This window comes from Cynocephalus volans, chromosome X (genome assembly GCF_027409185.1).
Source record: "Cynocephalus volans isolate mCynVol1 chromosome X, mCynVol1.pri, whole genome shotgun sequence".
NCBI lineage: Eukaryota > Metazoa > Chordata > Mammalia > Dermoptera > Cynocephalidae > Cynocephalus > Cynocephalus volans.
This window is the reverse complement of record NC_084478.1, coordinates 118,368,507-118,385,274: the sequence shown is the minus strand read 5'-3', so window position 1 is coordinate 118,385,274 and position 16,768 is coordinate 118,368,507. Positions and strand designations below refer to the sequence as shown.

The following is a 16,768-nucleotide window of genomic DNA, read 5'->3' as shown; positions in this document are numbered from 1 at the left end:
TCCATCTGCACTTACACGTGGTTCTGTCTTTCTCTGTCATCTCTCCCTTTTCTCAACAAGATATCCATATCTGTATTCTGTATAGAACTTATAATCACTGCACTTTAAAAGAAAGGGAAATTCAATTTTAGCCAATAGCATCTGTTTTCTCTCCTTTTCCTTTGAGCAAATCAGAAAGTTGAGCTGCCTGGATTTTCCTTCCCCATCATGCCCCCAGTGCCCAGCTGATTTGGGGAAGCAGATGTATAGTCGTTAAGAGTAAGACTTCTGGAGTCATACTTTGCCTGGGCTTGTACCCTGACTCTGCTACTTACCAGCTGTGTGACCCTGTTACTTAACCTCTCTGAGCTTCAGTTTCCTCATTTGTAAAATGGGGAGAATAATAGTATCTACTTCACTGAGTTGTGAATATTCAACAAGATAAGGGTACATAAAGTGCTTAGATGGTGCCTGGTATGCAGTAAGCCTGTGACAAACATTAGCTGTTATTTATTAAATATCCATCCTCTGGAATGCTCAAACTGCTTGCTCACTCCCGCCTCTGACAGTCTCTATGCCTTCCAGCTTGGCTTTGTGATAGAAAGTCTGGGGAAGTCAATTTCACTTTGAAAGGCATTTCTTAACCTTACATTTGAATATGGGCATACTTGGCAACCTGGGGATTCCTATTATCATGGAATACAGAACTAGAAGAGATCCTCTCCAGTCTTCTCATTTTAAGTACCGGTGAAGGAAGTTAAGGTTCAGAAAGAGAAAGGGACCTATCCAAGAGGAGTCAGAATACAAAACGTCTCCTAATTGCTAGCTCTAGGTTGTCTCCACTGTTCGCAATTCTCCAATCAAAATAATAAAGCCAGACACAGGAAGAGCTGGACAATGCTAGCTTCCCCTCTTGCCTTTTGATCAGCTTCTTCCTGTTCCTTACTCCATGCTAAATAAAGGTCTCTTTCCTCACAAAGATACAAATCTCAGAGCTGTCTCTTTTCAAGCTCAGGCTTTATCTGGGTGCTCAGTCGTTAGCAGTTTCAGGTTAAAAGGTCTGTCCCGATCTATAAGAATGTAATGGTAAGGAAGAAAAAGTCAAGCCTTCTTTCCCTCTGGCTGTAGCAGCTACAAGTTCTATACCAAATCAGAATAAACTGAGACAGTGATACAGTCAGCAAAAGATCTAAACCAGCAGACTTCTCATGTCTGATATTGTTTCTGACAACCATGGTATGTTTACAAGTGCCTGGGTATTTTCATCTAGACAGACAAGGAGGTGAGGGGAATGAGAAGTATGTAGCCCAGTCACCAAGACTAGATACTGGTTAGCGATACCTGGAGTGGGTCTATGTTTTTTGAAACCCAAGGCCTCTAGAACTGGGGGATTCTCCTTTTAAAAAAAAAAAAAAAGAATAAAAGTATATTACTTTTGCAAATTATACAAAAACCTGTAAGAATCTGAACATACTTCTAGGACCTCTCAGGGCCTACGAAGGGGCCATGCAAGCAAGGGGGCTGAGCCTTAAGCTCTACTGGCTATAAGGAAAATTTGCCTCAGAGCAGCATTAACATTTATCAAGGCAATGCTCTGCTAACCCAAGGAGGAAAAAAAAGCATACGACCTCAACCTCAGGTGCCCACCTCATTTGGGTCCTCACAGACAAATGCTACCAAACCTTACCTGTTTTAAGGAGATGCTGCTTCCCCAAGATCCATACCAGCTCATCCGTATCTGGAAATTCTTCTAAGTAGTCAGTGAAAATAGTAATCTGGTTTTCATACTTGGATAAAACTGAAAGAAAAAGAAAAAAACACAAAATGAAATAGAGGGGGCTTACTTCTGTGATTTACTGATTATTACCTTTGCCCTGAAGGTGAAAGGTCATTAGCTTGAATCTAATGGAAGCAAATCCTGTTCCTTAAGGAACAAAGACACTAAAAAGCTCTCAAAGTCCCTTAATAGGGGGATTTCCTTTTGACCAGCTTTTGAACTTTCCTCTCTCATGGTCCCATTTAACACCATCTCTGACAAATCATTTGGCCACAGTTACTTCAAAACCTTTTTTTCCCCCATGGGGCCTTTTTTGTAAACAGCCAATTATCTAGCTTCTCCTTTTGGAAGTGTATCAAGGTAATACAATAACAACTGCATACCTCACTCCTGCCCACTTCACGGGGAGTATCATGAGGTTTGTATTGTGAGGTTTCTAGTGGCTGGTGGCTTGGAAAGGGCTGTGACATGCCCGAAAGACTGTACAACTGTGAAAATAATAATATTTTAGCTGAAAGACCAGATGTTTCATAGTATTTTTATTTGCTATGTTATTCACATATGGCTTCTGCAAAGAAGGCCCTTGAGGCAGATGATAAATATAACTTGTACTTGGGATTCGTAAATGACTATTGTGATATTGTGATGCAAGGGGTCTTCAACAAATTCATGGAAAGATTCATATTATCTTTTAATTCTATTTTTCCCTGAACTTTCTCAAATACCCTCATAAAATAAGAAATATATATTTGGTCTCCATCCCCATTTTCTGGCACAGAGCTTCTAAAACCCTTGTAATTTCCTGAGTGATAGGGATGCTAGGTGGATCTTTTGTTCTGATATTTGATCTCTGATTCCAGTTCCTGACACAGACCTCCTAATCACTTAAAATTACCTGGATGATAGGAGCATCTTTTGTTCTAATAAGGCATCTCTTGGTGGGCTCCTGGATGGAGCTAATCACCAGAAAGACCAAGTAATGATTAGAAGCTTGGAACTTTCGATCCCACCTCCCACCCTCCAGGAAAAGGAAAGAGATTGAGTCTAAAATTGATCATGTCTACATGATAAAGCCTAGCTTCCAGATTGCTGACCACATGGAGATGCCTGAAGGGTGGCAAGCCCAAAGGGGGCATGGAAGCTCCTCTCCCTTTCCCACATACTTTGCCCTATGCATCTCTTCCATCTGGCTATTCATCTGTGTCTTTTGTAATATCCTTTATAATAAATGAGTGATCGTAAGTAAAATGTTTCCCTGAGTTTTGTGAGCCATCCTAGCAAATTATCAAGCCTGAAGAGGAGGTCATGGGAACCCTGATTTATAGCTGGTAGGTCAGAAGCACAGGTCACAATCTGGGACTTGTGATTGGCATCTGAAGTGGGGACAATCTTGTGGGACTGAGCCCTTTACCTGTGGGACCTGATTCTAACTCCAGGTAGATAGTGTCAGAATTGAAGTAAATTATAGGACATATTATTGGTGTCTGCTGAAAAACTGCTTAGTGTTTGTAGGAACTCCACTCCCCCTCCCCCAACTCTGGTGTCAGAAGTGTCAAGTGGTTAATGTGAGAGAAGAAAAAAGTTTGTTTTTTTCTATCTCATACAGCTATGGTTAGATCTCAGATAAAGTAACCAAGTAAAATATAACTAAAACCTCATTAGTTTATAGGCCACACCTTCAGAACTTATGACCATGTAATGGGGGGGGAGTAAAATTCAAATTCACTTTTGTGCCACCTGTGAGGAAAGAGTTTGCTAAAAGGCTCAGGACTGACTTATAAAGGGGTCCTATCTCCAAAGTTCTCTGTAAGTAATTTTCTGAGAGAAATAATATTGTAGGTAGAGTAATAGCACCAATATGGTAGACTAGATGATTCCTGGTGTCACTCCCCAACTCAAGAAATCATCACCCTGAAATCACTAGAACTCAGGGGAAGAGGAGGAAAGACCTGCTGAATCCACAAAGGTGTGGAAAGCCACGACAGGCAGGAGGAAGGATCACACTGATCAGTCTCAGCCTCAGTCCCAGCCCCAGTTGCTCCCTGGGCCAGCCTGCTACAATACACAGAGCAGCTCCCTGGAGACTGCAAAATCACTGCAGCGCTTTTTCAGTGAAACTTCTTGGAGCCTGCAGGGGAGAAAAGTGCCATGACTGATGGCAAAAAAAGTTCACTTCAGAATGCCTTATCTCATTTTCCAAGCCAGCATAGTTACTCGTGAGAAACCCCTATACCCACATGGGAGGGAGGAACTACACATTGGAATGCCCCATCCCCCACTTTCAAGGCTGGCATAGTACCATACATGGAGAAAGCCACTGGACCTGCTGTCTTAGATGTGAGAGGACAGAGTAAGAGGTAAGTGGCTGATTTGCCCAGTGGTCTGTAAGTCATCACAGGAAACCTGTACAGTGCCTGCCCCACAGGAAGCATTTGGAATACTGGGGGACGGGGGGTACTCATCAACCAGGGGTGCACTGAGGTACAATACTGGCAGCTGATCTGTGTCCCACTCAGCACAGGCACCACACAGTGGAGACTGGCCAGCGTGATAGAAATATAGGGGGCACAATTTGCAGAAAAGACTCACTCCTGGACCATATTTTCCACACAGCCCAGTTGCTCTCATAAAGACTCCCCATGATGTGGAAATGACTAAAAGGCCAATAATTAAAGTCCAGTCCACACAAAAAGTATTCCCCAGACTAAGAAATGATGGCAAGGCAGTAATTTAGCTCAGACACAACATTTAAGTTCCGGTCCCCACAATTAGTCTTTCCCAACCTGAGAATTCATGGCAGTACAAGAAATTAGTTCCAGTGAAGTGTTTAAGTGGTGATGGTTACTATTAATCCACTACAGAATGGAAAAAATGGCAGAACAGAGATAAAGTTCTGATATTGACCAGTAAAGGTCTAACACCACCAAAGAACACTACAAAAGAGAGAAAGAGGTAGCCATCACCTCAAATATGCACACATCAACATAAAGACACAAAGATCAAGAAGAACAGAGAAATATGACACCACTAAAAGTTACCAACAAATCACCAGCAATAGACACAGAAGAACACTGGAATTATGAAATGTCTGAAAGAGAACTCAGAATCATCCTCTTAAAGATGTTCAGGGGGTCACAAGAAAATACAGATAGAAAATTAAATGGTATTTGGAAAACAATCTATGAGCAGAATGAGAAACTCAACAAAGGAATAGAATCAATTTTTTAAAATAGCATTCTAGAAATAAAGAATATTTTCTATGAACTGGAAAACTTGATAGAAAGCTCCAACAGCAGACTTGGTCCAACAGAGGAAAGAATCAGTGAGCTCAAAGACAGAACAAATGAAATTACCAATTCAGAGGAGTAAAATAAAAAAGAATAAGAAAAAATGAAATAGAAATGCAGCAATTATGGGATACCATCAAGCAAAATAACTGCCACAAAACTGGCATGCCTGAAGAAGATGAAAAAGGAAGAGACCTAGAAATTAAATTTAAGGAAATAATGTTTGAAAATTTCCCAAGTATGGAGAAAGATGACAGCATCCAGGAACAGGAAACTCAGAGGTCACCAGTCAAATTCAGTCCAAAGAGGAATACCCCAAGGCACACTCTAATCAAATTATCAAAAACCAAAGACAAAGAAAGAATACTGACAGTAGCAAGAGAGAAGAAACACATAACATTAAACAAAACCCCAATACAGCTTTCAGCGGGTTTTCTCAGTAGAAACCCTACAGGCCAGGAGAGAATGGGACAATATATTCAAAGTGCTGAAGGAAAATGACTGTCAACCAAGAATTCTGTATCCAGAAAAACTAACTTTCAAATATGAAGGAGAAATAAAGACTCTCCTAGGCAAATAAAAGCTAAGGAAATTCGTCAACACTAGAACTGCCTTACAAGAAATGCTAAAGGGACATCTTCAGTCTGAAAGAAGACAATGCTAAAGTGCAATGAGAAAATATTTGAAGGTATAAACCTCATTAGTAAAGTAAGTACACAGACACACTCAGCATATTCCAATGCTGTAAGGGTGGTGAATAAACCACTTATATTTTTACTATGAAGACTAAAAGACAAATCTTTTAAGATAATAACAAATACAACAACTGTATAAGAGAGAGCCAATATTAAAAGATGTAACTTGAAACAACCAAATGTCAAAAACTGGGAGGAATGACAAAGTATACAGTATGCTTTTCTTTTTCCTTAGTGATTAAAGCTAAGTTGTCATTAATTTAAAATAATCTGTAATAACTATAACATGTTTTTTTTGTAAGCCTCATGGTAATCATAACACAAAAACCTGTAATAAATATACTAAAAATAATTAGTGATAAATTAAAATATATTGCTACAGAAAAATCACTTAATCACAAAGGAAGACAGTAAGGTGGGGGGGGCGGAGAAGGGGAAGGGAAAAAAGTCTCTACAAAACAACCAGAAAAAAAAGTAACAAAATGGCAGTAATGAGTCCCTAAATATCAATAATAACCCAAAATGTAAATTAAAGAAATGCCCCAATTAAAAGACACAGAGTGGCTGAATGGGTTATAAAACAAGAACCAACAATATGCTGCCTACAAGAAACTCAATTCACGTATAGGAAACACACTGATTGAAAGCGAAGGGATGGAAAAAGATATTTCATGCAAATGGAAACCAAAAGAGGGCAGTGGTAGACATACTTATATCAGATAAAATAGACTTCTAGTCAAGGAAAGTAAAAAAAGATAAGGAAGGTTATTATATAATAATGAAGGGATCAATTCAACGAGAGGATATAACAATTCTAAATATACATGCACTCAACACTGGAGCAGCCAGATATATAAAGCAGACATTATTAGTTACAATGGGAGAGACAGACTCGAACGCAATAATAGTTGGGGACTTTAACAACCCACTTTCAGCAATGGACAGATCATCCAGACAGAAAATTTACCAAGAAACATCAGAATTAATCTCCACTCCAGACCAACTGGACCTAAGAGGCATTTATAGAACATTTCATCCAACAGCAGCACAATGCACATTCTTCCCAGCAGCACATGGAACATTTTCTAGAATAGACCATATGCTGGTTACAAAACAAGCTCAATATAATCAAAAAAATTGAAATCATATCAACTGTCTTGTCCAACCACAATGGAATAAAAGTAGAAGTCAACAACATAAGGGACATCGGAAACTGTACAAATACATGTAAATTAAACAATATGCTCCTAAACAACAAATGGGTTAAAGAAGAAATTTAAAAGGAAATTAAAAAATCCCTGGAGACAAATGAAAATTAAAACACAACATACCAGACCCTATGAAATATAAAAAAAGCAGTTCTAAGAGAGAATTTTATAGCTATAAATACTACATCAAAAAGGTAGAAAGACATCAAATAAATAACCTAAAGTTCCACTTCAAGAACAAACTAAATGCCAAATTAGCAGAAGAAGAGAAATAACAAAGATCAGAGCAGAAATAAGTAAATTAGAGATTTAAAGAACAATACAAAAGATCAATGAAACAAAGAATTGGTTTCTTGAAAAGATAAATAAAATCAATAAACCTAGACTAATGAAGAAAAAAAGAGAGAAGACTCAAATAAATAAAATCAGGAATGAAAGAGGAGACATTACAACTGAAACCATATAAATACAAAGTATGATAAGAGACTACTATGAACAACTATATGCGAATGAACTGGAAAACCTAGATTCCTGTGCACATACAACTTACCAAGATTAAATAATGAAGAACTAGAAGACATAAACAGACCAGTAATGAGTAATGAGATGGAAGCAGTAATAAAATGTTTCCCAACAAAGAAGACCCCAGGACCAGATGGCTTCACTGCCAAATTTTACCAAGCATTTAAAGAAGAACTAATCCCAGTTCTTCCCAAACTCTTCCAAAAAATTGAAGATGAGGGAATACTTCCAAACTCATTCTATGAGGCAAGCATTACCCTCATACCAAAACCAAAAAAGCGCACAACAAAAATAGAAAACTACAGACCAATATCCCTAATGAACAAAGATGTGAAAATCCTCAACAAAATACCAGTAAACCAAATTCAACAACACATTAGAAAGATAATTCCCCATGATCAAGTGGGGTTCATCCTGGAATGCAAGGATGATTCAACATATGCAAATCAAAAAATGTTATATATCACATCAACAAAATGAAGGAAAAAAATGATCATTTCAACAGAAGCAGAAAAAGCATTTGATAAAATCCAACACCCCTTCATGATAAACACACTCAACAAATTAGGTATAGAAAGAATGTACCTCAACACAATAAAGGCAATATACAACAAACCCATAGCTAGTATCATACTGAACAGACAAGAGTTGAAAGCTTTTTCTCTAAGATCTGGTACACAACAAGGATGCTCACTTTCCCCACTCTTATGCAATATAGTACTGGAGGTTCCAACTTGTGCAATAAGGCAAGAGAAAGTGATAAAGGGCATCCAAATAGGAAAGCAGGAAGTCAAACTATCCCTATTTGCAGGTGACATGATCCTATACATAGAAAACCCTAAAGACTCCACCAAAAAATTACTAGAATTAATAAATAAATTCAGTATAGTGGCAGGATACAAAATCAACATATAAAAAATAATAGTGTTCCTATATACCAGTAATGAAATATCTGAAAAAGAAATCAAGATAGTAATACCATTTACAATGGCTTCCAATAAAATTAGATACCTAGGAATAAATTTAACCCAGGAGGTAAAAGATTTCTACAATGAGAACTATAAAACATTGGTGAAAGAAATTGAGGGCCGAGCCTGTGGCGCACTCGGGAGAGTGCGGCGCTGGGAGCGCAGCAACGCTCCTGCCGCGGGTTCGGATCCTATATAGGAATAGCCGGTGCACTCACTGGCTGAGTATCAGTCATGAAAAAGACAAAAAGAAAAAGAAAAAAAGAAATTGAAGATGACACAAATAAATGTAAAGATACACTGTGTTCATGGGTTGGAAGAATTAATGTCATCAAAATGTCCATATTACCCAAAGCAATTTACAGATTCAATGCAATCCCTATCACAATAGCAATGATGTTCTTAGCAGGAAAAAAAAAAAAAAAAACTTAAAATTTGAATGGAACCACAAAAGACCCCACATAGCCAAAGTAATCTTGAACAAAAAGAACAAAGCTGGAGGCATCACACTATCTGACTTCAAAATACACAATAAAGGTATAGTAACCAAAACAGCATAGTACTGGCATAAAAACAGACTAATAGACCAATGGAACAGAGTAAAGAGCCCAGAAATACATCAAACATTTACAGTTGACTGATTTTCGATAAAAGTGCTGAGAATATATATTGGGGAAAGGACAGCTTCTTTAATAAATGGTTCTGGGAAAACTGAATATCCACATGCAGAACACTGAAACTAGACCCCATCTCTCACCATACACAAAAATCAATTCAAAACTGATTAAAGACCTAAGTTTAAGACCCAAAACTATGGAACTACCAGAAGAAAACAGGGAAAATGCTATGAGAAATCAGATTGGGCAGCACTTTTCTGAACAAGACTACAAAAACACAGGCAACTAAAGCAAAAATAGTCAAATGGGACTACATCAAACTAAAAAGCTTCTGAGCTGGCCAGTTAGTTCAGTTGGTTAGAGTGTGGTTCTGATAACAGCAAGGCCTGGGGTTTGACCCCTGTTCTAGTCAGTCAAAAAATCCTAAAAAGCAAAGGACATGCTATGGGTTAAGTGTGTCACTCAAAAGTTTATGTATGGGAAACTTGATCTCTGCTGTAACAGTGTTAAGAGAGTGGAAAATTCTATTACGGTAATTGAAAGATGGTGCCTTTAAGAGGTGTTTAGATGGTGAAGACTGTACCCTCATGAGTGGATTGATCCATTCATGGAGTAATGAATGTGGTTCTGATGGCTTCATAAGGAGAGTGAATGAGCAGGTTAGCACCCTTGCTGGGCCCATTCTCGTCATGTGACACCCTGCATTGCTGTAGAAGGCCCTCACCAGATGTGTTCCCTGGACTTTGAATGTCCCAGCCTCTGAAACTGTAAGAAATAAATTTCATTTCTTCATAAACTACCCAGTTTCCAGTATTCTGTTATAAGCAACAGAAATAGACTAATACAGGACACAATAAAGTGAGGAGACAACCTACAGAAGAGGATAAAGTGTTTGCAAACTATGAATTTGACAATTGGCTAATATTCAGAATATATGAGGAACTCAAATAGCTCAACAGAAAAAAAACAAATAACCCAATTTAAAAAATGAGCAAAGGACTGGAACAGACATTTCTTAAGACATACATATTGCTAACACACACAAAAAAATTCTGAGCATCACTAATCATCAGGGAAACGCAAGTTAAAATCACAATGAGGTATCATCTCACTTCAATTAGAATGGCTATTATCAAAAAGACAGAAAATAACAAATGTTGATGAGGATGTGGACAAAGGGGAACCCTCCTACACTGTTGGTGGGTCTTTAAATTAGTGCAGCCATTATGGAAAACAGTATGGAGGTTCCTCAAACAACTACAGAGAAAACTACATTGTTAGTGGGAATGTAAATTCATATAGCTATTATGGAAAACAGCATAGAAGTTCCTCAGAGAACTAAAAATAGATCTACCTAGTGACCCAGGAATCCCACTACTGGGTATATACTCAAAGGAAATGAGATCAATTTAACAAAGAGACACCTGCACTCCCTTATTCATCACAGCACTAATCACAGTAGCCAAGAGATGGAACCAACCTAAGTGCCCATCAACAGATGAATGCATAAAAAAACTCTAGTACATTGTGATAATCTATATAAATACTTGAAAACACCTTTCTCTATACAATGGACAATTAGTAAAGAAAACTTATAATTAAACAGATGGCTTATTAATATTTATGGATATTATAATGCAGAGAAAGGGTGTAAATATCATGTCAGAGCTCTGTTATGGGACTTTAGGCAAGTATACATCCAATGCCAAAATTACATTAACCTCAATGAACTCAATGGCTCAGTCTGTCACCTACTGCTGGATGGCAAGTTCTTAACACTGTGGCGACTGAGGGACAAACTCCCAAGCAGTATTGTTAACGTGGCTGTTCCTCAGGTAATACATTCCATATAAATGGACTTATACAATATGTGACCTTTTGTGTACTACTTCTTTCACTTGGGATGTTTTCAAGGTTCACTCAGGTTGCAATGTAGATCAGTTCTTCATTCCTTTTTTCTTGGTGATTCAATATACGTAATGTAATATTTACGATTTAAACCATTTTATAGTATACAGTTCTACGGCATTAACTACATTCACATTGTTGTGTAACCATCACCCCCATACATCTCCAGAACTGTTTTCAACTTCCTCAACTGGAGCTCTGTACATATTAAACACAAACTTCCTATTTCCTTCTTCCCCCAGCCCCTGGCAACCACCATTGTACTTTTTTCCATATGAATTTTGATTACTGTAGGTACCTCATATAAGTAGAACAATGTTTTTATTTGGTTTTGTTTAATAAAAAACTGTAGTTATATACACAATGGAATACTATTCAGCTTTAAAAAAAAAATGAAATCCTGTCATTTGCAGCAACCTGGATGGAACTGGAGACCATGTTAAGTGAAGTAAGCTAGGCAGAGAAAGACAAAAACTGCATGATCTCACTCATATGAGGAACCTAAAAAAAGATTTTTAAAAAGTGGTTCTCATAGAAGTAGAGTAGAATAATGGTTACCAGAGGTCAGGAGGGGAGGGAAAGAGGTGAATTAGCAGGTATAATGTTACACGCAGATAAGAAGAATACGTTCTGGTAGGCTGAGAAGAGCTAATAATATTATATTGTATATTTCTAAATAGCTAGAAAAGAGGATATTGACCACAATCACCACAAAGAAAAGATAGATGTTTAGGTGATGAATGTGCTATCTACCTTAAGTGAGTCATTGTATAATATATGCATGTATTGATACAACACACCATATCCCACAAATATGTAAAATTAGAAAATTAAGAAAATATTGTAGATAGTAAGCTTCCAAGGCAGCCCACAAGAAAACAATTTTAATCTGCAATAAGAAAAATTAAATTGATAGTATATTTCAGTTTATGATGCTATTTTTACAAGATAGCATATTTAAAGTTCAAAGCTAAGACACCCAACACACACCTTCTCTCTGTTCTTTCGTGCAGCTACAAGTAGCTGCAGAGACTCTCTGAAAGCAGTCCCTAAGAACCCTATGGGTATAGTTTCCTGTGCAAATGGCATTGTGGGATATGTTTAACTCACTTGAAAGGACAAATTGTTCTGTTCTCTTTTTGTTATCCAAGGTAGGAACATGCTGTTTTCATAGAAATAAATGTTCCTAAATATAAATGAGTCAGTTCTGATCATGAAAACAGGTTCACCTACTTGCAACTTTGTAGGAAGTTGAAGTTATAATTTATAGAAGCACTTTCAGAAACACAGGGATACTGCTCTTGTTGAAACATATTATATAATTCCAATCTTTCAGGGATTTAAGTAGCTTTTCTCCTCCATATGTTTTAATTATTAAGATTATAGTCCCTGCAGTTTTCAAACCTAAAGAAGTTAGAAATGAAACAACCAATTCATTCCCCAGTGAAAACTCATCACCACCAAATCTGCCAGGGAACCTGTGCCATCTCAGCCTCTCTGCCATGGGCCTTTCTCAGCTGCTGGCCCATGCCCAGGAAATACCAGGCTAAAAATGATCACCCAGGTCAGGCCACCCCCGAGGTGGTAGACCAAGGCTGGGTAAATTACACTGTGTACCTCCCCACCCTACCCTCTACCCTTCACAGGCAGAAAAAAATCAATTTAAAATGAACATCCAGTATGGCCTAGAAAGAAAGAAAATCAGAAAATAAGTAGCTTGAGAGGAGAATGGCAAAAGGGCAGCCTCTCTGGCACTGCCCTCGTAGGGGTGAGGAAGGGAGGCTTCGGATGAATGTACAGCATGTATGCATATAAGCCTTGGGTCTTTTTTTAGTACTGGCCAAAAAAAACCATTTCTCTATCGCCAACCTTGTCTCAGTGAGTCACTGCTCAGCTATCCGGTCAAATTAGTACAAGCCTTTAAAACCTGTGACAACTGCCCTGCTTCATTTGGGACAGCTCTGACCAAAATGGTAGCCAAAGAATTTTACTTTTGCTTCTTAACGTTGGCGAGGTCATTACTGTCTCTATTCCTTTTGATTCTCCCCTTAGAAGATAGACTCCCAGAATGTAGTGTTAGGCTATAGCCATCCCAGAGTCAAAGCTACATGTATGGAACAAATGAAAGCAGAAAAGAAGATGAGATTAACAGAAGCAAAGAGCAGTGACATGAGGAGGTTATATACAAGGAGGTCTGGGGAGGAAAGAGGAATAGGTCCTACACAAGGAGAACTCAGATAGATGAAGAAGCAATCTGGGAAGTGGTTGAGGTGCAGAAGTGAAAACCCATTTCCAACACAATTACTTCTAACAGCAATCTTTTTTTTTCCCACAAACTCATTTTGTCTTGCCTTAAAAAATTAACAAGCCAGATATCAGCTTGATATGAGTTCCTTGCCCTTTCAAGCCTGATTAAAGAGATAAGGACTATATAAGGCAGAGCTATAAATATGCAGCTTGGGGGACCAAGTATTTGCTTCTTCAAGGTCTGAAGGACAACAGGCTTCACCCTGTTCCATTTTATTTTAATAATAATTATCATACTGAAGTCTCTGCTGAGTTAGATTAGTGGCCAGCTAATAACTGCAACAAAGATTTCCTTAAACTCCTGGAACCAAAAAGTCTCCCAGGCTTGGCCAAGGGGCTCTGTGTATCTTTGGGGCATGTCTTCAACACTCAACCAAGCGGTTGATAACTCTGCCTTAGTCTTCACTTTCTGCTTCTGCAGAGCTCAAAATCAGGCAGAGTGAGAGATTAGGGCCTATTGAAGTCTTTCCTGAGCATGTGCACAGCCCTGGGAATGCATACAGCCCTATGCATGCCTGTGGTCTTCTAGACTCCCAGGGACATGCCCAAGCTTTTCAAAGCCCCAAGGAATCTCATTCCCCAACTTTCCCTTTTAAGCTTTTTGGTTAACTGGAAATGTTATCTACTGCTTCAAGCAAGTCAGAATTTAATCAATTGCCTCTAATAATTTTCAGAAAAAGTCCCTGGGAAAAAGCCTTTCTGCCATTCCAAGTCAGTTCTAATAAACACAATCTTGGAAGTGGAGGGTCTTCCAGGGAAACACCAGACAGATCAAACAATGACAATTCTCTAGAAATGAGGCTTTAAAGGAGCTCCAATCCCCTTCTATCTCCTCTGGTGGCTGGCAGGCTGTTGGTTTTCCCTGTGATTTCAGGCTGTTCCTCTTCATTTTCAAGGTTGCTGCTGAGCCGGGGAGCAAGGGATGGAAACAGCAAGTGAAAGCACCACAGACACTGTTCTTACTAACATGCAGCTGTTTTTCTTGAATAAATGTTCCCTGGATTGCTGCAAGCCTTTAAGTTCATTTCCAGAGTTCTGAAAAAGTTGATTCTAACAATTTCTGCCAGTTTTTTCATTGCTGTTATGGGGAGAATTTTCAGAGATCCTTACTCTGCCATTTTTGCTGAGGTTGTACTTTAATAATTTGCTTTCCAGCAACTGACTACATTTCTAAGGGTTATTTTGGAAAGTTGCAAGTAAATGAGAAAATCACTTCGAAAAATGAATTTTCTGATAGAGCTTAACAGACATTTGTAAATCAAGGCTCCTAGATTCTGAGGGGTTTATGCTAAAGAAAGGAAAACCACAAACTCTCTAAACTGAAATCAAAAGACTCTCCCGAGCCAGGAGGGGCCTTAGATAAAGGGTAAATTCCTTGTAGGTCATGCAGTGCTAACAATGTGCCAGGACACTGCTTGTTCTAATACAGCCTTCTCAGCAATACATACATATTTAATATTGTGTCAGGTCACATTTTCAAAAACAGAAGAAAACGTCCATAGAGGGGTAGGTATGGTAACAGCTTAATATTCATCCATATTTCATTCCATAAATTTTACAGAGTACAAAGTATGTGCTAAACACAGAGGATAAAACATCGGTGAGATGAAGACCCCATCCTCCAAAGGTTTTTAACCTAGTGGAGAGGATAGGTCTGGAAACAACTAAAAACAAGAAGTGTGATAAGTGAGAGGAAAGTGATATGGAAGGCAGGGGGAGAAAAGGAAACAAATAATTCCAACTGGAGGGGAATGGGTCTTCCATAACCTAGAAAAGGTGGCATCAGAGCTGAACCTTAACGGAAATAAGATATAAGTGACAAGGAGGAAGGGAGGAAATTCCTGGTTGAGGGAACACTAAAAGGACTTGACAAGCAACTGAGTGTGAGGTGGGGCAGAGGAGAGTGAAAGAGATAGAGTCAAAAATAACTTGCAGTTTTCAAGCATGGGTGAGAAAATGGTGGCAGAGAAACATGGGGGTGGGCAGAGAGATAATAAGCTTGGTCTAGCCAGAACATGTTAGACTCATGGATTTGGTTGACAAGGGAGGAGAGGTTTAAAAAAAAGTGAAGGGGAAGTCAACCTTCACAGATTTTGAAGGGAGGCATGGCAGATGGCAGGTTGATTAGCAGAAGCTAGGAAGGCAGGAGAAAATACAGAAACCAAAGCTCGGGCCCAGCCAAAAACATGTCTTCACCCCCTTCCTCCTGGGTTCACTTATGCCTGTTCTTCCCCAGCCTCTGCTCACCTGTGCACAGGCCCTGCGCCCTCTTCATTCGTCTTCCTCCCTGTGCCCTACTTTTCTGACAACCAAGAAAATGAAAGAATAATCAGCAATTCTTAGCATTTAAGTGGATTTTCACATTCAAAATTGCAAGTTTTCTTGAATTCACTCAGCAAGTCCCACCCTAGCAAAACTAGGTTGTCAAATAACACAAAAGACATGAATGCTATCTCTACAGACCAGTAGAAACTCTGACCTCCTAAGAGAACAGGGGCATTTTTAGACTTGTATAACCAACGTGTTATCATTCAGCCAGAAAGAACTTTATGAGATTCTGTTTTAACTGACTCGTGTGGGTGGGTGATGAAGCACAGGAGGCTGCACCTGACAAATTTCAGGGCAAGTCAGCAAAGGAATAACAAGTCCAGTTGGCAAGAGACCATTGGTAAGAGTGACACTCTTCAGTTTTCAGCTAGAAAAATCAATTGGACCATAGATAACTTGGCCCTACAAGATACAACATTTCTTAGAGATTTCAGTCAATTCATCCCACTGACATAATGGTAAACCCACCGACAAATGTAATGCAAAACTGGGCTATTTCTGTGTTTCCTTTAAAGTGATGTTTTTGGAAAGTTTATTGCCTTTTTCTTTTTTTTTTTTTGTCATTTTTTCGTGACCGGCACTCAGCCAGTGAGTGCACCGGTCAGTCCTATATAGGATCCGAACCCGCGGCGGGAGCGTCGCCGCGCTCCCAGCGCAGCACTCTACCAAGTGCGCCACGGGCTCGGCCCTATTGCCTTTTTCAAGTGTATATTGTTGTTATTGTTGTTTTCACTTAGGGACAAATTGCTGCCTGCTGACTGCTGACTGAAATGCATCTGGAAATGTACACAGGGAAAGGAGATTCCATGCACAAACTGGTGAGGAATACACTTAATACACAGACCATCGCACCTCCAAATTGCTGCCTCTTTTTGCTTTCAATAAAATAACTCTGCTCTTTTTGAAGAGATACATTTTTCAGAGGAATAAAAAGAGACTAGCTTGGAGAGGATTCTAAATGCCTCTATGATTTAAAAAAAAAGGTGCTGCTCAGAAGATGCCACCTTTCTAACGGCTATCATTTTTGTTGATAAGGCATACCGAGAAGGTAGTACACTGGACATATGAATGGAAAAAAAATTTGGTTGGCTATATAATTCAAGTCTTGAGGCACCTCTTCCACAAACTGAGGTGAGAGTCACCTTGATTTTTCATCCACAGGTTTTATTGTT

The 16,768-nt window shown here is 38.9% G+C and overlaps 1 protein-coding gene and 1 pseudogene across 2 annotated transcripts in view; one reads left to right on the top strand and one right to left on the bottom strand.

The window, feature by feature from the left end:
* The window catches only part of ATG4A (autophagy related 4A cysteine peptidase), a 67,608-nt gene that overhangs the window by 18,546 nt on the left and 32,294 nt on the right, over window positions 1-16,768 (bottom strand). For both annotated transcript variants that reach the window (XM_063083275.1, XM_063083277.1), the window contains exon 2: window positions 1,667-1,777. In XM_063083275.1, the coding sequence (XP_062939345.1) occupies window positions 1,667-1,777 (111 nt within the window). The remainder of the gene's footprint in view (window positions 1-1,666; window positions 1,778-16,768) is intronic.
* LOC134367073 (serine/threonine-protein kinase 38-like) overlaps window positions 4,061-16,768 on the top strand; it is a 31,967-nt pseudogene continuing 19,259 nt past the window's right edge.